Source organism: Bos javanicus, chromosome 16 (genome assembly GCF_032452875.1).
Source record: "Bos javanicus breed banteng chromosome 16, ARS-OSU_banteng_1.0, whole genome shotgun sequence".
NCBI classification, from domain to species: domain Eukaryota; kingdom Metazoa; phylum Chordata; class Mammalia; order Artiodactyla; family Bovidae; genus Bos; species Bos javanicus.
This window is the reverse complement of record NC_083883.1, coordinates 81,079,718-81,100,416: the sequence shown is the minus strand read 5'-3', so window position 1 is coordinate 81,100,416 and position 20,699 is coordinate 81,079,718. Positions and strand designations below refer to the sequence as shown.

The window sequence follows — 20,699 nt, the reverse complement described above, 5'->3', positions numbered from 1 at the left end:
CCCTGGTCGCCTCTTGCCTCTGCCTGCTTGCTGGGCACGGCGGGGCCAACCCCCACCCCAGACTGCCCCCCTGAAGCCCTTGCCCCTTCAAGCTGCGGGAATCCCACCAGGAACAGGGAGAAGTAGGCACACACGGGGGTGGGGAAGGGGGGCAGGAGTCTCTCTCCACGAAAGGAAAGGCTCAGGCCAAGCCACAAGGGTCAACCCCAGGCCCCCAGCTCCGAGCAGGTCTGAGCCAGGTCAGCCACTCTGGAGGTGAGCAGTAGAGATACCTCATAGCAGGGTCTGGGGGCTTCCCCCACCCCCAGGCACACAGGCCTTCTCCCAGAACCCTGACATCTATTCAGCGACCCATGGAGGGTGGACCTCTGGCTCTCGCACAAGGCAACCCCCATGTCTGCTTTGCTGCTGGGGCGCCTGGAGCCTGGGCCCTGGGTAGGGGAGACCCTAAGTCCAAGACCCCACTGGCCTGCCCCTGGCTCACCCAGCAGGCCTCCTGTTGGCTCCCTGCTGGGTTCCTGTCCCCTGGAAACATCCCTGACACCTGCCCCTCCCCTCTGGGCGCCCACAATCCCATCCTCACCCCGCCACCCACTTCCCTGATTCAGCCATCAGAAGGTGACAGCGAAAAGCGCTGTGTACGACAGGCCGGGGGTGGCATGCAGGAGGCGGGGGGCTGTTTTCAGGCAGGGCAGGGTGGCCCTCTGGTGTTCGGGGGCCCGAGCCGGGGGAGCCTAGGTGGAAGGGATGGGGCAGGAGCCTGGGGACCCCTGGCAGACTGGGGGGCGTGGCCTCCAGCTTAGCTGGCCTGAAACCCACCCGTGTTTCCACTAGTGGGTAGCGGGGGGCCTGGGAAAGGAAAGGGGGGCAGGAGGGGGTTGGAAAGAAGGCCACCCTCTCTGGGGCAGGCTGCTGATTCTTATCACAAACAGGAAGCTAGGATACCGCAGGAGTGGGGGGAGGAGGCGGGGATGTGTGCCCCGCACTACACTGCCAGTGCCCCCAGGCCCCTAAGGTCTGAGCCTGCGGGCTGTGAGCGCCCCTCCCCTCAGGGTTTGAGGGGCTGGAGGCTGTGCTTTTGTCTGGAGAGGTGGGGGCCCAGAGGTGCAGAAAGTGGGTGGAGGCCAGATGGGTAACGGTTGGGCACCAGGTAAGACCCCAAGGACGGCTTAGTTCCCTTTGGCTGTATTTGGGGGCGACACTCACCTTGCCTCCTGCTCACCCCGCACCCCTTTCTGCTTAAGAGATGCCTGGACATCGCTGGAGGTGCAGACACAGCTGGGGGAGCCAGGCACCAGCAGAAGCCTCAGAGAAGACAGGGCCCTGCAACAGCCCCCAGCCTGGCCTGGGCCCTGTCCGGGGTGGCCTCTGCCCATCCAGGGTGCGGGGTGCAGGCGAAGGCCTGGAGGCTGTGGGAGTAACTCCCGTCCTGAGCCTCCCCAGCTCCTGTGTGGACCTGCCCCGACGGCGGCTCTCAGGCCACTCTCTCTACCTGCCAATGTGCGTCAGAGCTGGGTGGGGGGCACAGGAAGCCAGGAGGCCCCTGCTGAGCCCTGCTGAGACCAGGGTCCCTGCTCCTCCCTGCTTCTCAGGAGTCCTCTCCCCGGGGGCCGAGGAGCACCCCTCCCCCATCGATCAGAGGGCGGGACCAGCGGTGCTCGGAGCTGTAGGCTGGAGAAGTGGCTCCAGGAAGGCCAGGGGCGCCAGGGCTGAGGTCTCCGAGCCCCATCTCAGCAGAGCCCCACCCCCTTCCTCCAGCTGCTCCCCAGGTCCAGGGCTGGGAGCCCCAAGGTCGGGAGTATTGGGTACTGTATTGGTGCAGTGGGAATTCCCTATTCCTGCAGCACCTGCCTGCCCTGGGGTCAAAGGCCGCGCCCTGATAGAGCCCCTGAGGCCGGCTCAGGACTGGCCCACTGTGGGGGCCCGGCTGCCCCGCCCGCCCCGTCCTCTTTGCTCCTCTCGGAGGAGAAACCTTGATCCCGGGTCCCCCCCCCACACACCTCCAGATCCTGGGCCAGCCCAGCGGGCTTTGTGTCCCTGGCCTTGTGGGGGAGACAGAGATACAGGGAGCTGGAGAGGTTCCGGCGTGTGGGAGCCTGGGCCATCCAGAGCCTCCTGCCCTTCTCCTCCCGGAGACTATCTTCCGGGGCGTGGGGGTGCTCAAGGCCAGGCTGCCGCGGTGGGCGTGGAGGGGAGGGCCCGGAAGACAGATGCCAGGATGCAGCAGGGGAGACTACTGTTGGCACTCAGGAGCCAGGGAGCCAGCACGCCCAGACTGCCCGCTGCCCGCCTCTGCGTCCGGCCGGCTCTCCCCAGAAGGAACAGTAAGTGAGGCTCCGGTAGGACCCCTGGGGCTCCAGGTGGAGGATGTGGGTTTGTCTGTGGGAACGGCTGCAGGGAGCAGACAGAGCCCTTGGGGTACTTTCTGCTGAACAGAGACGCTGGGCTGGGAGGCTGCTTCCTACATCTGAGTCTTCCTCACCTTCTCGAGCATTCCCACCCCCTCCACCCCCGACCGGGCCAAGGCTGCCCCCTAGGCTGGCTGGGGGCTGACAGGTGTGTCCCTGTGGCCAGGCCCCATCCATAGGCCTAGCCATGGGGTCTGTGCTGTCCCCAGCAGGCCCCCTTTTGTGGGGACTATTGGGCACAGCCTGAGACCCCACCCCTTACCTAAACCCCTGTCCTGTGCACCTTTTCTACTTAGATTTTGAATCAGGCCGTTTCCATCCCACTGCTGCAGGCTCTGTCGTCCAGCTGAGCGCGTGCCGCAGGGGAGGGGTGGGGAGGGTGCAGTGTTTCCCCCCTGCGGCCAGACTGGGGCTCCCCCCTTCACGGCAGTTTCCCTGGTTGTTCCCCCACCTCCTCGTGTGGGGGAACATGCGCACACACACACACACACACACGTGCAAGCCACCTGGAAAATCTGATGGGCCTGCAGTGCTGAGTTTCCAGGCCCCATCCAGAGGCTGGTGGGCGGCTCTGAGGTTGGGGGCTGGCCGAGTGGGGCGATAGAAGGGTCCGCAGAAGCCAGCTCCTTGCCCAGTGTCTCTGTACCTGCCTGGTGCTACGCGTCCCCCTCCCTACTTCCAGCTCGGGGACCAGGGCCCTGTCCTTTCCTCTGTCTCCCTCCCCACCTTTCCCCTGTCAGCTGCCTTGGGCTGGTGAGTCCTTGGCTCCAGGCTGCAGGAAACTCTCAGCTGCCCTAGGCCTCAGCAGCACCTGTGTCCACGAGGGGGCGGCCGGGGGTGGGGCGGGGAGAGGGTCTAGGTGGAGCAGGCGGGGGTTGGAGGCAAGCACACATCCCAGGCGTCAGGGGTCAGGAGCCCGTCAGGGGTAAGGAGCCGAGGCTGGAGACCCGGGTTCACCCTGGGGCAGGGCTCACTCTTCCCTCCGTGGACATCGCTTCCTCACTGGCGGCGCAAGGGCAAGAAACAGGAGGGCTGTCCTGGGTCCACCACCCCTGCAACAAAGGCCTTTAGAACGTGCTCCTCTGTGTCCACAAGGGGACACTCGCTCACAGCTGTCCGTCCACCCAGCACCCAGCTCCCAGCACCACCATGTCAGCAGGAACCTCCCGGTAGGAACACGAACACCCTGTCCTCCTCTCCCCAGGGCAGGGCATCGGGAGTCAGCCGTCTCTGCCCACCCCAGGGCGTTGCTTCTCCAGGTCTGGGTCTCTTCCTGCCTGGAAAGCCAGCTGCTGAAGAGCGCGGAGGTAGGGCCAGAGCGGGAGGCTGGTGTGTCTGCAGCCAGGGGTCGCTCCCCCCTCCCCCCTCCCGGGGCCCTGCTGAGAACAGGCTCTGGGTTGGAAAGGCAGCCAAGCTCTCCAGGGAGCCAGGAGCTGAGCAGGGGGGGCAGGACGGCCCCTCCTGCTACCTCCCAGCTCTCCCTGCAGACGCCCTGGAATGAGACCCCCAGTCCTGTTCGTGGCGATCCTCTGGCTCCCAGGCTTCTTGGCCAAGGTGAGATGGGCGCTGGGGCCGTGGCAGGGTTGGGGCTGCTCTCTGTGGTGTTCAGGCCTCCCGCTGCCCCAAGGGCCCCTGCTGATCTGCACGAAGTTGGGCAGAGGCAGCTCCTGCCCAGTCCCACAGGACACAGGGCAGCTGCCCAGGCTGGGGGCCTCCTCACCTTGGTGTCCTGCCTGCTGCCCTTAGGCCACGCCTGGGGTGGGGGACGGACAAGTGGACAGCCTTTCCTCTGCCCCTCTCCCCCACCCTCATACCCCTTCCTTAGGAAGGCGAGTGCCAGCCCCCAGAAGAGGGTCCCAGCTGGGCGAGTGGAGGTAGGTGGCGGGGGACGGGCGAACAGGGCCGTCTCTCCCCTGGGCCCGTCTCTACTCTGGCCCTTCCTGCCCCTGCCTCCTTTAGGGTACAGGGCACTGGGGGCCCTGACGACCCCTGTTCCCCAGGATCGCCTCTGAGGGTGACGGTCAGCAGCCGGGGCAGGTCTGCCAGCCTCACGCTGAACTGGGACGCCCCAGGGCCAGGTGGGCTCGGCCGCACCCTCCGCCTCAGCCGGCTGAGCCCCCGTGGCTCCCCTGAAGGGCAGCTGCTCCAGGCTCACACCAACGCGTCCAGCTTCGAGTTCCGGGACCTGGTGCCAGGAAGTCGCTACCAGCTGGAGGTGACGGCCGTGCGCCCCTGCGGGCAGAACGCCAGCCTCAGCCTCACTGCGCTCACAGGTGCGCGGCCTGCGGGCGGGGGCGGGCCTGGGGCGGGGGCGTGCCTGGGGCGGGGGCGTGGCCTGTGGGCAAGGGCAGGCGAGCCTGTAGGCGGGGCCTGACTGCGGGGGCGTGGTCTGTGGGGGGGCCTATTGGCAGGGGGCATGTCTGCGGGCGGGGGCGTGGCCTGGGGGCGGGGGACCTGCAGGTGGGGCGTGGCCTGCGGGTAGGTCCAGGTGGTGGGGGCGTGGCCTGCCGGCAGGGGGCGTGATCTACGGGCGGGCGGGGCCTGCGGGCGGGGCGGGGCCTGAGGGCGGAGGCGTGGCCAAGCAGGATGGTGAGGACTCTGGGGACCACGCTGGTACAGTGACCTGTCGAGGAACGCTAGAAGCAGAAGTGATGCCCGGCCCTGAACCTAGCGCTGCTCTCTGCCTCACCGCAGCCCCGTCCACTGTCCAGGACCTGAAGCTCCACGGCTCTGAGAGCCCATCCAGCCTGGAGGCCTCGTGGGGCTCTGCTCCCGGGGGGCAGGATGGCTACCAGCTTGTCCTCTGCCATCTGGAGTCCCAGACAGTGGTTCACAATGTCTCCACGTCCGCCGGCACCCTGTCCTACAATTTTAGCCATCTCTTACCGGGCAGTGAGTACGGCTTGGAGATTACCACCTGGGCCGCCCACCTCCAAGCGAAGACCAGCACTCGCCAGTGGACAGGTAGGGCCCACGCCTGGCAAGGCCCCAGGTGACAGCCGGTTGGGGGTAGGAGGTGGTCCAGAGCCACGTGCCAATGTGCCGGGCTCCTGGCTCCTGTGCGGGGTTGGTGCCGGGTCCCTGGTTGGGCCCCTTCTCCAGCCCGGTTCTACCCTGCCCACCCTCCTCTAGCTCCTGTGCCTCCAGGGCAGCTGGCGCTGCGCGCCCTGGGCACCAGAGCCCTGCGGGCTTCCTGGTGCAGCTCTGGGGGGGCCGCCTGGCTGCACCTCCTGCTCACGGACCTCCTCAGTGGCTTCAACCTGACGGCAGGCGTCACACGAGGTGTCTCCAGTCACACCTTCCCGTGCCTCTCTCCTGGAACTCCCTACACGCTGAAACTTAGCGCTGTCGCTGGGCCTCATTGGGCAGTGGGGCCCAGTGCCACTGAGTGGACCCGTGAGTGCTGGGGATTTGCTGGCCACTGCAGAGGTCCCTCAGCCAAGCGGGCTGATCCGGCTATGCGGGGGGCGTCCAGGGTCCTGCAGGGAAGGGGTGAGGCCCAAGGGTGCCCGCCTGCTGGCTGGTGGTAAAAAAGACCCCACCCCAAAGGTGACAGTGATGATGATTGCCGTGTGCCAGTGCCATGCCAGTTGCTTCTGTGTGGCATGTCATTTAACCCCCATAAGTCATGCTGTCCCCCATGATGGTGGGGAGACAGGGACCAGTACCCAGGCTCGGGAGTGTCTGGGCTGGGCTGAGCCCCGGGACCCACTGCTGCCACTGCCTGCCTGTGGGTCTCCAGACAGAGTGCTCGCTCTCTCTGTGCTTTGGCCTCTGCCCCTCGAAGGGGACCGCAGCGGCCGTGCTGTGAGGGGGTGCCAGGTCTGGTACTGGGAGTGCTCTCCTCTGTTTCTGTGTCCTTGGCTGGGTCCCAGGACTCGCCCAACATGTGGCCTGTCCAGGGCGCACAGGAAGGAGCCGGCTGGCTGCAAGGACTTTCTGCACGTGTCTCCCTCCCCCGCAGATCCCTCCACGCCCCAGGACTTGGGGCTCGCTCCCCAGCCCCCAGGGCTCAGGGCCAGCTGGAAGGTGGGCCCGGGGGCCCGGGAGGGCTACCTGCTCAGGCTGAGCGGGCCTGTGGACAAGACCCTAAGTTTGGGCCCTGGGGCCCTCAACATCACGTTCCTGAAGCCCCTGCCATCTGGACACTACACTCTGGAGCTGAGAGTTCTGGCAGGGCCCTACGAGGCCCGGGCCCAGGCCACTGCCTGGCTGGGTGGTGAGTCTGGGCTGGTGGGGAACAGGCTGGGGTCCTGCCCAGGGGTGCCTGCCTTGAGAGCGGTGGACCCTCACCATCCAGGGCCCACACCCCTCCAGATGCTCTAGCCCAGCGCCCGCAGGGCAGTGGTACCGAGCTGCCCCTGGACAGGCCGGAGGCCAGCGAGGAGCCTGGGAGCCAGATACTGCCCTACACCGAGGGAGTCCCCTGCCTCCTCAGAAATGTCTCGGGGGCACCTGGTGCCACCCTGGTCACACTCCACGGGCCTGGGGCCCGCTCCAAGGTGGACGCTGTTTCCGCTCTGGGCACTGCCTCCGCAAGCCCCACAGGCCACACCGGTGAGTGCCGGCCACTGCGTCCCGGTGGCCGAGGGGCTTTGCCTTGGGTGGAGAGGGGCTATCACAGGCCCACACACCATGCGCGGCCTCCTTACCACCCTCTCCTCTGTCAGGGCTCCCCACGCCACAGTCACTCGAGGTCACCGGCAGGGATAGCCCCTCCACCTTGACCATTGGCTGGGCCCCAGCAGCAGGGCCGCAGGAAGGCTACAGGGTCAGCTGGCACCAGGAGGGCAGCCAGAGCTCGCCGGGCGGTCTTGTCAACTTGGGCCCAGACAACACCAGCCTGATGCTGCGGGATCTGGTGCCCGGTTCCTGCTACACCGTGTCTGTATGGACTCGGGCGGGAAACCTCAGCTCCAGCATCCAAAGGGCTCGCGCCTGCACACGTGAGTTCCCGGCTGTGGCCCCTGGGAGGCCAGCCCTGGGCAGTGGGGTGGGTACCAACATCCTTCACACACCTTCCTCTGTGTGCCTGACTCAGGCCATGCATCTAGTCAGGATAGGGTATTTCATGACCTGTTTGCAAGCATTCCCCACCTCGTGCCATTGGGTCAGTTGTCCACCCATCCACCCATCCTTCCAACCATCCATCCATCCAACCATCCACTCTTCCTTCCAACTGTCCATCCATCCATCCAACCATCCACCCTTCCTTCCAACCATCCATCCATCAACCCATCCTTCCAACCATCCATCCATCCATCCATCCATCCATCCACCCATCCAACCTTCCTTCCAACCATCCATCCATTCTTCCAACCATCCATCCATTCTTCCAACCATCCATCCATCCTTCCAACCATCCATCCATCCAACCATCCACCCTTCCTTCCAACCATCCATCCATCCACCCATCCTTCCAACCGTCCATCCATCCATCCATCCATCCATCTGTCCTTCCAACCATCCATCCATCCATCCTTCCAACCATCCATCCATCCATCCTTCCAACCATCCATCCATCCATCCTTCCAACCATCCATCCATCCAACCATCCACCCATTCTTCCAACCATCCATCCATCCATCCATCTGTCCTTCCAACCATCCATCCATCCAACCATCCATCCATGCTTCCAACCATCCAACCATCCATCCATCCAACCATCCACCCTTCCTTCCAACCATCCATCCATCAACCCATCCTTCCAACCGTCCATCCATCCACCCATCCATCTGTCCTTCCAACCATCCATCCATCCATCCATCCACCCATCCAACCTTCCTTCCAACCATCCATCCATTCTTCCAACCATCCATCCATCCTTCCAACCATCCATCCATCCATCCATCCGTCCTTCCAACCATCCATCCATCCATCCATCCATCCAACCATCCACCCATCCTTCCAACCGCCCATCCATCCATCCATCTGTCCTTCCAACCATCCATCCATCCAACCATCCATCCATCCTTCCAACCATCCAACCATCCATCCTTCCAACCATCCATCCATCCATCCATCCATCTGTCCTTCCAACCGTCCATCCATCCATCCAACCATCCAACCATCCTTCCAACCGTCCATCCATCCATCCATCTGTCCTTCCAACCATCCATCCATCCAACCATCCATCCATCCTTCCAACCATCCAACCATCCATCCTTCTAACCATCTATCCATCCATCCATCCTTCCAAACATCCATTCATCCTCCCAACCATCCATTCATCCTTCCAACAAATATTTAAAGAATGCCTTCCATGCTTAGGTATGGGGTTACATGCCAAAGCTAAAAATTATGAAGAAGATAGTGTAGAAAAGCAGACAGACAAGTAAACATACGGTCAGTGTGTCTATTAAAGTGGCTTACGTTGGTGTGTATATCATAGAGCAAGTGTGCACGCACAGTGTGTTTGAACCGTGTGAGTCTGTGTCCTCATGGGTTTAAGATCAAGGACTATGAGGAATGTTCTGTGGTTGTGGCTAATCTTTGAGGGCTCACAGAAGGGCCACCTTAGGGGTCAAGGAAGGTTTCCCCGAGGAGGGGAGTGGGCTGAGGAGCACATGGGTCTGAGTAAGGTGGGCAGAGAGGGGCCTTAGTGAGGGGGGTGTGTCCCCAGGCCCTGAGATTGGGGAGAAAGAGAGAGGGAAGGAGCTCGCAGGGAGGCCCAGTCCTGGTGTGAGCCTGGGGCGGCCAGCGCTGGGGTGGTGCAGGCAGAACAAAGTCACCCTTGGAGCTGAGGCCTGGGAAGCAGGGAAGGGAGCAGGTGTGGGGCAGGGACTGAGCTGGCCAAGAGGCTTTCCTGGGAAGCATGGGGGCAGCTGAGTCGAGGCAGGCCGTGTTGGAGACCAGCACTGAGCGTGCGGCCTGGGGCTGGGCAGGGGGCTCGAATCCGCCTCTTGCTCATTCTGCAGTCCCTGCGCCGCCCGTCAGCCTGAGCCTGGGCCTGGCCGCCCAGCCCCCTGCCCTGAGGGCAGTCTGGAGCACCCCCGTGGGGGGCAGGGACGGCTTTCTCCTGCGGCTCTACTGCCTGCGGCCCCCGGCTCTGGAGGGCCAGGAGACCCTGGGCCCCGAGGTGCAGACCTTCTCCTGGACCCGGCTGGCTCCAGGCACTGAGTTCCTGGTGTGGTTGGCCACCCTGCGGGGCCCCGACGAGAGCAGCGCTGCCAACGCCACGGGCTGGACGCGTGAGTGCCCTGCCCACCCCACCGACCGCCCTTGCTGGGTGTCCCGGGGGCTGACCCCTGAGCCCTGTGGTCGGTGAGCAGGGTTGACGTCAGCTGCTCCCCGGCCCTAGGGCACCAGGATACCTGTTGCCAGCTGGGAGCCCCTGGGTCCCGCCCTCCTGGTGCGAGGCAGGTGGGCGGGACCCAGCTTTGCTCTCATGCAGCACCGTGGTGGGTCCCCCACGCTCTCTCATGGCCAGTATCAGGGACCCCCCACCCTGCTGCCGGGCCCCTCGCTCAGCATTCTCTCACTTAATTCTTGAAACCGCAGCCGGGCACGAGGGCCTCCATCTCAGAGGGTCTCCTGTGAAGGGTCTCGATTACTGAAGCACCGGGTGTGTCCCTCCTTCCAGAGCCACATGATGGGCCGGGAATCCCCCCCGGGGGCCCACACCCTGCCCGGTGCAGTTGGACACAGTGGCCCCCTGCCCTGCTGCGCCCCCTCCACCGTGGTGGGCCCACCCCGCCTGGTCCTCCCGTCTCCAGGACCCTGAGGCTCTAACCGGCTGAGCCCTGAGCAGGCCTGTCCCTCTCTGTGTCTCTCTGAGCCTCAGTTTACAACAGAGGTGTCTGCCACACAGCCCGGGCCCTGGCTCAGGGGAGGGGGCAGAGGCCCCACTTAGACCCCAGACCCGGCCTCTAACCTGAAGCTGGAGCTGGGCTGGGGAAGGTGCTGGCTTGAAGCCTTCAGGTGGTACAGGGTGCAGTCTGTCCAGACCCTGGACTTGGCTGTTGGGGAGCGTCGGGGTGGGGTCACCTGAGCCAGTGTTCCCAACCCTGCCAAGGGTGGACGGGGGCCTTTCACGGAGGAAGGAGCAGAGGCTGGGCTGCCCCCTACCCTGCCCACGCCGTCTGCAGAGGGGCCTCACACAGGCCCCCCGCAGTTCTGGGGGCACAGGCTGAGGCCCTGGCTTGTGTCCCGCCCTCTCCTCCGGGGCCCGCAGGGCTGTCCCTGCCTGTGTCCTTGCCCCAGTCCCCTCTGGGCCAGGACCCACCCCAGTGACTTCCTTTGGCCTTAATCCCCTCTTTCGAGGCTGCATCTCCGAGCACGTTCTGGGTCCTGAGGGTCAGGAGGTGAACGTGAATTTGGGGGACACAGTTCAGGTCCTATACCTCCCTTCTCCAACCCCACCCCACTCTCCCTGCAGGCCCCCTCGCCCCTGCCCTGGTGAATGTGACCAGTGAAGGCGCCACCCAGCTCCGGGCGTCCTGGGTCCACGCGCTGGGGGGCCGGGATGGCTACCGGGTGACCCTGTACCAGGCGGGCGTCCAGGTGCGCTCCAGCCCCATGGGGGCCCATGTGGACGGCGCCAGCTTCTTGGCTCTGACTCCGGGCACTGAGTACAAGGTGGAGGTGGTCACGCAGGCCGGGCCCCTCCGTGCGGTGGCAGCCAGCGCTGCCGGCTGGACCCGTGAGTGGGCGTGGGGACGGGGAGGGGCGGAGCGGTGGGCAGGGCCACCTGGAGCCCCTCCCTTGGGGGGCGCCCCCGCCCCCAGCCCCTCGTCCTGCCTGTGGACAAGGGCCCTGCACGGGGTCAGAGGTTCCCTGCTCTCCTCCCACAGCCCCAGTGGTGCCCGCAGAGCTGCTGGTGTCCATGCAGGCGGGCAGCGCCGTGGTCAGCCTGGCCTGGGCCAGCGGCCCCCTGGGGCACGGAGCCTGCCATGCGCAGCTCTCGGGGGCCAGGCTCCTGTCCTGGGAGCAGCCCCTGGCCCTGGGCCAAGCCCGCCTGGTCCTGAGGGACCTCACGCCTGGACGCAACCTGTCCTTGACCGTGCAGTGCCGGGCAGGGCCCCTCCAGGCCTCCACACACCCTGTGCTGCTGCCCGTGGGTATGTGGGCGTCTGTCGGGGGGTGGGGCACCCTGAGCCCTGAGCCATCCCGCCCCGCGCCTTCTCGTGCAGTGGGAGCCCTGCCCTCCCGCCCTGGGCCGCCCCTCGCTCTCCAGATGGGTGCAGGGAGCGGGGAGGTCTGGAGGAGCGCTTATTTCTCCTTGCTGTCATTGCCCCATTTTGGGGTAAAAGTGCCCAGTGCCTCTGAGCCTCTGCATTCGAGCCCCTCTCAGGTGCACTGACCCCCACTCGACACGGAACTCTTGAACCCACAGAGCCTGACCCGGTGGAGGACGTGCAGTGCCAGCCCGAGGCCACACGCCTGGCCCTGGTCTGGACAGTGCCCACAGGGGATGTGGACACCTGTCTGGTGGTGGCGGAGCAGCTGGCAGCGGGAGGGGCCGCCCAGCTCATCTTCCGGGCCAACACCTCTGGGGGCACCCTCCTGCTGGCCCACCTGGCGCCCGCTGCATCCTACCGCCTCAGCCTCTCGGTGCTGGGCAGGAACGGCCTGTGGAGCCGGGCGGTCAGCCTGGTGTGCGCCACTGTGCCCGAGGGTAGGTGCCTCTGGCCCGCTCCCCTGGGGCCCTCCCCCAGCCCCCGCCTGGGCACTGTCCCGGATGCCACTACCCTGCGCGGCTCATGCCCGGGTGCCCGGCCCAGCCTGGGCACAGCCCTGCCCTTGGGGGCACCTCTCAGCTCCTCACTCCCCCTCCGCTCCCAGCCTGGCACCCCCCGGAGCTGGCCGCAGCCCCCCAGCTGGAGCCCGAGACGGGGATGGGTGTGCTGATCGCCCAGGGCATGTTTGGCGAGGAGGATGGGCAGATCCAGTGGTATGGGGTCATCGCCAGCACCAACATGTCGCGTGAGTCCCGGCCACGCAGTGGAGGCCCCTGGCTACCACCTGGCAGGGCTGGTGAGGGGCCGGGCGCTGACACGGGCAGAATGGATGTCGGGGTTGGGGGGTGTCCCGGCACAGGAAGGGCGTGGGGCATTGTGGAGCGCGAGACTGGCATGTCCAGCAATGCAGGGCAGCCCGGGCCCCACTGCCCACCTGCTCCTCTCCCAGTGGCCCGGCCTCCCCGCGAAGCCATCAACTGCACGTGGTTCGACCACTACTACGGGGGCCGCGACGCCTACCTGGCCGTGCTGCTCTCCAACCCCTTCTACGCCGGGCCCTGGGCCGCGCCCACATCCTGGCCGGTGCCTGTGGGCACAGACGACTGCGGCCAGACCCGCGACATATGTAACGGGCGGCTCAGGCCAGGCTCCCGGTATCGGTGAGGGCCGCGGCTGACGGAGGGGGGTACTCCGGGTTTCACTGGGGCCGTTCGTGCCTCATGCCAACCAGAGCCTGTGCTGATGCAGGGGAGACACGTGGGGCTTCCTGGCAGGCAGGGCACGCCTGGAGCGCCCCCGTCCGCGGCTCTTTCCAGGCGGGGCAGGGGTGGGCTCTGTTGTACTTTGCTGCGGGAGGCGGTGGGCGCTCTGCAGATTCAGGGATGGGATCGCAGGCTCCGCAGGTAGGGGGTGCTCCTGCTGCCCAGGACTCAGCTTCCTGCTCCTCTGCCCCAGGTTCAGTGTTGTGGCCTTTTCCAGGCATAGCCCTGACACCCTCATCGCCTTCTCAGCCTTTTCAGGTAGGCAGGCGCCCAGAGGGGCTCCCAGTGGATCCCGGGTTGGGGGCTGCTGCTGGAACCTCTCTTCTGAGCCTTGTCCCAGCCACTGGTGGGGACCCATCCCGCGAGGCAGTGCTGGGAGCCCCTGGGCCGGGAGGCAGGTGGTTCAGGAGGGCTGGGTGGGCTGGGGAGCAGTGGGCAGGCAGACGTGGAGGAAACCTGTCTACCGCCCTGCCTCCACCCTGCGAGATTCTGGGGTAGCACTGAAGCGGTAGAGGCATCAGGAAGCCGCGAGTGAGAGACACGTGGGAGTCAGCACGCCTAGCAGCAGGAGAAAAAGAAGCAAACAGACAAATTAATCTTGGCAACATCTTCTTTAAACTGAGATACTGAAAATCTATCAACATGTGATCAATTCTTAAAATAATTAATGAGATAGTTTGCATCTATTTTTTTATCAGTAAGGCTCTGCGCTCCTGTGTGCATTTCACACTTGTAGCAAATCCGAACTTTGAGCTACTCCGTTTCCAAAGCTCCGCAGCCCAGGGCTGTGAGGTGACCCGATGGACAGGGCAGCCAGGCCCCGCCCTCCTCTCCCCGACGGGGTTCAGGACCTCCCAGTGCGAGGTGGGCGGGACCACCCAGTTCGTCAGGGGCTGCGGGGGGCCCCCTTACCTGGAGCTGGGGGGACTGTGCTCGGTCCCCATCTGGGGCGCCCCCCGCTTCCGGGGGGTCTGTCTGTGTGTCCTCCCCAGGGGGCCGCAGGTCCGGTGAGCAGGCGTGTTGCTGCAGGACAGCTCCAGGCCCCTAGCTCACCCCCACCTGCCATCCACAGAGCCCCGGACCAGCCCATTCTGGGCGGTGCCCCTCCCAGTGACAGCGGGCATCGTGGCCAGCGTGCTAGCCCTGGTCTGGCTGGGCCTGCTGTGCGGGAGGCGAGTGAAGGGGCAAAGGTGAGTGAGGGGAGGGCTGCCCGCCACCGGGGAGGCGGGGGGAGGGCCCGGACAGCCTCCCACCACCCCGACACCCCTGCAGGGTGGAGAAGAGCCTGCGCTCCCAGGAGCTGACGGCTTACAACCTGCGGTGAGCACCCACCCGCGCCCTAAGCCCCCTCAGCCCCTCAGCCCCAACCTCGACTCCCCACCCATCCTCACCTGGGCCCTGACCAAGCACCTGATGGCTTCAGGCCGAGTCGCTTTTTTCTCCTTTCTCTCGGCCTTGGGCCCTCATCTACCCTTGGGTCACACCTCTGCCTCCTGATGTTGGCCTCACACTGAGCAGACTCCCAAAGCATCCTCAGGGCTCAGGGCCTGGCCCTCTGAGACTCCCGCCCACCTCCATGTGTCGTCCTGTCTGCCCCCCGCCCTGCGTCCCCCGGCTGGAGCCCAGGGCTGTGTGCCCACGCCCGCTGGCACCAGGGCAGGACTCCGCACACCAGGCCCTCTGCCTCCCCGACCCAGGCGGACCCACCGGCCCATCCCCGCGCACAGCTTCCAGCAGAGCTTTGAGAGCAAGAGTGCCCACGCCTACCAGGCCTTCTTTCAGGAGTTTGAGGTGAGGCCTCTGCCCACAGGGCTCTGGGGGACCCCTGTCTGGTGTGGGAGGCAACGTGGGTCTGTCCCGGCCCCGATCTTTGCAGGAGCTGAAGGAGGTGGGCAAGGAGCAGCCTAGGCTGGAGGCTGAGCACCCTGCCAACAGCACCAAGAACCGCTACCCTCACGTGCTGCCCTGTGAGCGCGGCGGCGGGCGGGCGGGGCTGCGGCTGGCCCGGAGCGGCCTGCCTGCGCCTGCTCCCAATGCACGCCTTACCGTCTGCAGACGACCACTCCCGGGTCAGGCTGGCCCTGCTGGACGGGAAGCCCCACTCTGACTACATCAACGCCAGCTTCATTCCGGTAGGGCGGCCCGCGGCTGGCTGTGGTGTCCACTGCGCGTGCAGGCATGCTGTCCTGCCCCGGGCGTCCATGAAGACCGCCCGCTTGTGTGTCTGTGTGTCCTGCGCTGGGCCCGAAGGGGGCGGGGCGCGGCTGCTCAGACTCCGCCCTTCAAAAGAGTGCATGTGTGTGTGTGTGTGTGTATGTCTGTGTGCGTGTGTGTCTCTGTGTGTGCACATGTGTGTCTGTGTGTGCCTGTGCGTATGTCTGTGTGTGCATGCGTTTGCGTGTGTATGTGTATGTGTCTATGCACGTGCGTGTCTGTGTGTGCATGTGTCTGTGCGTGTGTGTCTGGGTCTGTGTGCGTGTGTGTGTGAGACACACGTGCTCAGTAGAAACACTTAGTCCACCCAGGACTAGACGTCAAGAAAGGCTTCCTAGAGGAGAGATATCTGGGCTCTTGACACAGGATCCTGATGAGCAGTGAGGGGGTGGATGTCCCTGGAAAGACTTGGAGAAGAGCTGGGGGGGACCTGCGGACAGAGCTGGACGGGTCGTCAGGTGGAGGCAGGAGAGGCAGTGGGGCTGCTGGAGAGGGGCGACTGCCAGGCGGGGCGGGGCCGCTGGGCGGGCAGTGGAGCCCAGGGGGATGCAGGTGGTGTGGGCAGCTGGCCAGGGGAGGCTCCTTGGGGCCCTTCCAGTCTTGTCACCGTCCCTTCCAGGTAGGGCTGTCTCCGAGCCACCCTCCCGTTTGGGTTCCTGGTGCACGTGTGTTCACGTGTGTGCACACGTGCCAGCATGCACACGCGGTCCTCACTTGCGGAGCCCCTGCGTGGACGCACACGTGCCAGCATGCACACACAGTCCTCACTTGCGGAGCCCCTGCGTGGACGCACAGCTGTGTGCTGGGGGCCCCGGTTCATGTCTTCCCGTCCCCTGTGCCAGGGCTACACGCACCCGCAGGAGTTCATCGCCACCCAGGGGCCTCTCAAGAAGACCCTGGCGGACTTTTGGAGGCTGGTGTGGGAGCAGCAGGTCCACATCATCGTCATGCTGACGGTGGGCATGGAGAACGGGCGGGTGAGCACGCTGCAGCCCCAGGTGGCCACCAGGCGGCAGGCTTTGCCCACAGGCCTGGCTGCGGGTCTGGGAGGCGGACAGGGACGCGGATCTGGCACCCAGGCTCCCAGCTGGACTCGCCTCTGCTGCCTCTGCTGTTTCTACAGTGCCCCCTCCTGCTCCCGGCCCAGGGCCAGGGGTGGTGGAGACAGGGCAGTCCGTCTTTGCTTTGGACACACCTCTGAGCCCTCCTGTGGAGCGGTGTGGCCCAGCCAGGTGACCCTGAGTAAGGCTGTGCAGTTGCCCCAAGAGCCCGGGCACTGCCTGGAAGCCCCAGGGGCCACCTGAGGTCTGGGGTGGGGATGCTGGGGCCCGTCTGGGACGGAGTGGCTTCTGGACGAGGAGGGCGGCCTAGAAGGAGGGTGGGAGGGATGCCGACTGAGCTAGGGTGGCTGGGCCCAGCCGCCCCGCCCCGCATCCCCACGCTGCCCTCCGGCCCTAGGTGCTGTGCGAGCACTACTGGCCAGCCGACTCCAGCCCGGTCACCCATGGGCCCGTCACCATCTGCCTGCTGGCCGAGCAGCCCCAGGACGAGTGGACCACGCGGGAATTCCAGCTGCACCACGTGTGTGCCCGCAAGGGGAGCGGGGGGCACTCTCGTGGGAGGGGCAGCTCACCCCTGGGTCTCTGGCCTCCTGCCAGCCCGGGAGGCTGGTGGTTATGGAAGGGCTGGGAGGCAGAGGAGAGACTCAGGGTCATCCAAGGCCGGGAGAGAAGGGACGTCTCCGCCTGTGCTGCGCTTGGCTCAGGCCCCCGAGCCCCATCTGCCTCCCGGGCCGTGACCTCCTGGGGCAGTGGTGCCCCTTGCCTGGGCACCCCCAGTGGGCAGACTCCCCGGGAGGCTGGAGGAGGTGAGGGCAACATCCTGGGGGCGGGGTGTCTGAGCCCATCCGCAGGGTCTGGTGGCAGGACGAGGGCTGAGAGAGGACCCCCGCCCCACCCCCAGGCTGCCCAGAAGCAGCTGCGGAGGGTGAAGCAGCTGCAGTTCACCACCTGGCCGGACCACAGTGTCCCCGAGGCCCCCAGCTCCCTGCTGGCTTTTGTGGAGCTGGTCCGGGAGCAGGCGAGGGCTGCCGTGGGCGCAGGGCCCCTCCTGGTGCACTGCAGGTGAGGCAGGCGGCGGGTGGGGGGCACGGGAGCCCCTGCCCTGGGCCCTCCGTCCTCCAGGGCCCACCCTGCAGGCAAGGCAGGCCCTGGGCTGGGGGCACGGGGAGGCCCCTCACGGCCTGGCCCTATGTCCCCACAGCGCGGGCGTGGGCCGCTCGGGCACCTTCGTGGCCCTGTGGCGGCTGCTGCGGCAGCTGGAGGAGGAGCAGGTGGTGGACGCGTTCCACGCGGTGCACATGCTGCGCCTGCACCGGCCACTCATGATCCAGACCCCGGTGGGCCCGCGGCGGGGGCGCGGGAGGGTGCGGTGGGCAGGGCCGCAGGGCGCCTTCGAGGGTGCAGGGCCAGTGGCCTGGCCACAGGATTCCAGGGGGCAGGGAAGGACCCTGAGGGACAGCCACCCTCCTAAAGGGGCTTGTTTCCCTTTGGGCGGGGGTCCACGGGGGTTGGTGGGTGGCCCCCCGCCAGCTCTCACACGGGGCCCCACAGGAGGACTCCCAGAGGTTCTCCCTTGTGCCGGCCACCGGGATGGTCGGGTCCGGAAGTCTGGAAGCCATCTGCTGGGTCACAGCCCCTTAGCCAGCCTCCCCGCCCCCCCACCAGAGCCAGTACGTCTTCCTGCACAGATGCCTCCTGAGCAGGGTCCTGGAAGGGCCCCCCAGCAGCCGCACTGCTGAGTACGTGTGCTCCGGGAGCTGCTGGAGGGGGTGGGGTCCCCCTCCCTCCTACTACCAGGCCGCTGACTCCATCCACACAGGGTTGCAGAGACCCACAGCGGGCACTGGGCAGCCCCGGGCACCCCCCATGCGGCCGGTGCCCCCTGCAGGCCACAGCCCATCCCCGTGAGGAACTTTGCCCGGGTGTGCGCGGAGCGGGCTGCCGACGGCAACGCGGGCTTCCTTGGGGAGCACCAGGTGGCCGGGGGCTGGGCAGGGTGGCGTGGGGTCCCCTCGAGCCAGCGCTTCTGCACCCGGCCTGCCTCACAGCGCCCACCCCCGCCCCCTCGCACCCCAGCTCCTGCTCCAGGCCCTGAAAAACGAGGCCGGCTCTGGGATGCCGTCTCCCCGGGGTGAGCAGGATGGCACAGCCTCCAGTGAGTGCCGGCGGACGCTTGGGCTCGGGTAGACCGGGCACGGGGCACGGGCGGGGTTGGGCCTTTGGCAGGCTCACCCCTGCCCCCTCCCGCAGATGGCTGTTGTCACGAGCGGCCCCCTTCGGCAGAGAGCGGCCCGGCTGGGGAGATGCTTGAAGCCTGGCTCTTCCCCGTGAGCACATGCCCTCTGACTGTGTGGGCAGGCCTGGGGGGCTGGGGGCCCTAGAGCTGAGATGGTAGGGACATCCTGTGCTCTGCAGGGCGGGCCCTCTGGCCGCGACCATGTGGTGCTGACTGGCCCCGCGGGGCCAGCTGAACTCTGGGAGCTGGTGTGGGAGCATGGGGCCTGCGTGCTGGTCTCCTTGTGCCCACCGGACCCCCAGGAGAAGGTGAGGGGCAGAGCAGAGGCTGGGCCGCCGGGGGCTGGAGTGGGGCACGGTGCGGGCCACGGGCGGGGTCAGGCCGGCTGGCCGAGCAGCCCGAATGGGTCTGCCACAGGAATTCTGGCCCACGGAGACGAGGCCGGTCGTCACAGACACGGTGACCGTGCGCTGGGTGGCGGACGGCAGTGCTGCAGGCTGGCCCTGCACCTTCCTTCACGTCACACACGTAAGCTGGGCCGCGTGGTCGGGGGGGCTCCACAGAGCCGCGGGTCCCCCGGGCAGCCGTGCCAATGTCTCTGCCCAGAAGGCGAGCGGCAAGGAGAGGCCGGTGCAGCGGCTGCAGTTTCCATGCAGGGAGCCGGGCCAGGTGCTCCCCCCCGAGACCCTGCTGCCCTTCCTGGCCGCCGTGGGCCGGTGCTGCCCCTGGGACACTGAGCAGCCAGGCACGCTGCTCAGCCACTGCAGGTGCCGCTGGACGGGGCCCCGGGGAGCGGGCGGAGCACACATGGCCTCCTGGCTCGGGGCAAGGGCCAGACGACATGGCCCCCTCCTCGCTCTGTCCCGACACCCTCTGGGAACCTGTGCCCCTCAGCCTAGGCCCAGGCTGGCGGTGGCTCTCCTGGGTGTCCTTCCCCAGCCCCCCAGCCCCCCGGCCGAGGCCCCCAGGTGCTCCTCCAACTTGAGGTCAATTGCAGCAAGGATGCGGCCCAGCTGGGCACCTTCCTGGCCCTGGAGCAGCTGCTGCAGCAGGCAGGGGCCGAGGGCGCCGTGGACATCTTCACCGTGGCCTTGCAGCAGTCACAGGCCTGTGGCCTCATGACCCCAACTCTGGTGAGTGGCCCCGGGGCTCAGCCTCGGAACATGGGGGCGCGAGGGGTCCGCCCCGGGCCGTCTGGGGCCCTGCTGCCCGTGGAGGCCGTGCAGCCTCCCTGTCCTCACCGCGGCCCCCCGCCTGCCCCCAGGAGCAGTACATCCACCTCTACAGCTGCCTCAACAGCGCGCTCTCGGACGGGCTGCCGTGACTTGCCCAGGCGCTGCTGTGCAGGAGGCGGTGCCGGCCCGGCAAGCCCACTGCGGCCCCGCTTCCCCGGGAGGGCGGCCTGCACGCCGGCCCTGCGCTGTGAAGGGCAATAAAGGGTGTGGTCAAGCCTGAGGCCGAGTGCGTTCTGTCCATGGAGACTGGGAGATAGGGGTGCTTTCGGCCTGGCCGTCCCTCCCGCCATGACCCTGCCCAGGGCCGGCGCTGGAGGGTGGCTGCTTCCCGGCCAGAGCAACCAGGTTTCCTCTGCCCCCGCCCTCCACCAGTGAGGGAACTCGGGCAGGAGAACCAGGAAGGAGGGCACAGGTGCCCACCATGGTGACACCATCGCTCACAGCCTCCCCGGGGCTGGCCAGGGGGGTCCCGTATCAACTGCAAGGCCGTGGACGACTCCTGGGGGGGAGTCTGGGGGACACAGAGAGGCCGGACAAGGCAGAGCCCCTCAGTTGGGGGCAGACCCTGAGGCGGGGAGGGGCGGCACCCAGCTCCTGGTGAAGGCCTGTGGGACGGGAGCAGGGGCAGGGGCCTCCTCAGGGTGGGGTGCGGCTCTGGGGCCCCGGGCTGGGTCACACGCTCTTCACACATGCATTTATCAGGAGTGGGACTGGCCCACACGACCCTCCAGAGGCTGGAGACACTGAGTCACCACCCCCCGCTGCCCAGGGGCCACAGGGCTCCCGCGGCCGGAGCTGCAAGCGCTGACCACCCAGGCCTTCCTGGGGCTTGTTTATGTCAGGGCCCTGCCCACTGCGAGGCTGCAGGTCAGCTCTCCCCCTTCCTGGCCCAGCTGTGCAGCCCCAGGGCCTGGGGGGGAAAACACTAGCAGAGAACTGGAGGAGTGGGGAGCGGCCTTGGTGGGGGGAGGGATGGTCCTGGCGGAAGGACCCCTGGCCGCCCTGAGGCCTCAGGCTGCTGCTGTATTCTCAGGGGTGGCGGGAGACCAGAGAGCAGGAGGGGCTGGAGTTACCCCTGCCAGCCGGGTCTGGCCCCCACGGACG

The 20,699-nt window shown here is 66.6% G+C and overlaps 1 protein-coding gene across 13 annotated transcripts; it reads left to right on the top strand.

The window, feature by feature from the left end:
• The first annotated feature begins 107 nt into the window (after positions 1-107).
• LOC133227325 (receptor-type tyrosine-protein phosphatase V-like) lies at positions 108-19,815 on the top strand. Of its 13 annotated transcripts, XM_061381741.1 has the most exons (34): positions 3,267-3,577; positions 3,896-3,962; positions 4,234-4,282; positions 4,409-4,681; positions 5,103-5,372; positions 5,541-5,804; positions 6,373-6,627; positions 6,726-6,965; positions 7,079-7,354; positions 9,326-9,598; positions 10,786-11,049; positions 11,201-11,467; positions 11,743-12,024; positions 12,192-12,332; positions 12,537-12,747; positions 13,043-13,107; positions 13,922-14,039; positions 14,122-14,169; positions 14,547-14,640; positions 14,726-14,816; positions 14,905-14,981; positions 15,906-16,040; positions 16,522-16,644; positions 17,026-17,186; positions 17,326-17,461; positions 17,790-17,863; positions 17,944-18,100; positions 18,201-18,255; positions 18,375-18,451; positions 18,540-18,668; positions 18,778-18,888; positions 18,967-19,127; positions 19,358-19,493; positions 19,625-19,815. In XM_061381741.1, exons 1-34 carry the CDS (start codon positions 3,558-3,560, stop codon positions 19,682-19,684), a joined length of 5,160 nt encoding a protein of 1,719 aa, XP_061237725.1. In that variant the 5' UTR covers positions 3,267-3,557; the 3' UTR covers positions 19,685-19,815. The 13 variants fall into 13 exon arrangements, 11 of the variants coding, with proteins under 11 accessions (XP_061237717.1, XP_061237720.1, XP_061237723.1 ...); XM_061381733.1 differs by lacking the exon at positions 3,267-3,577 and adding exons at positions 108-2,324; positions 3,613-3,715 and having other exon boundaries at positions 18,778-19,493; positions 19,625-19,710; XM_061381738.1 differs by having other exon boundaries at positions 3,265-3,577; positions 18,970-19,493; positions 19,625-19,710.
• Positions 19,816-20,699: the final 884 nt, after the last annotated feature.

Excerpts from the sequence above, each read along its gene's own strand:
- LOC133227325 (XM_061381732.1), top strand. The coding sequence starts at position 3,558 with ATGTCAGCAGGAACCTCCCG. Across the intron at positions 12,025-12,191 it reads GTGCGCCACTGTGCCCGAGG|CCTGGCACCCCCCGGAGCTG; the intron begins GTAGGTGCCTCT and ends CTCCGCTCCCAG. Across the intron at positions 14,040-14,121 it reads AGGCGAGTGAAGGGGCAAAG|GGTGGAGAAGAGCCTGCGCT; the intron begins GTGAGTGAGGGG and ends ACACCCCTGCAG.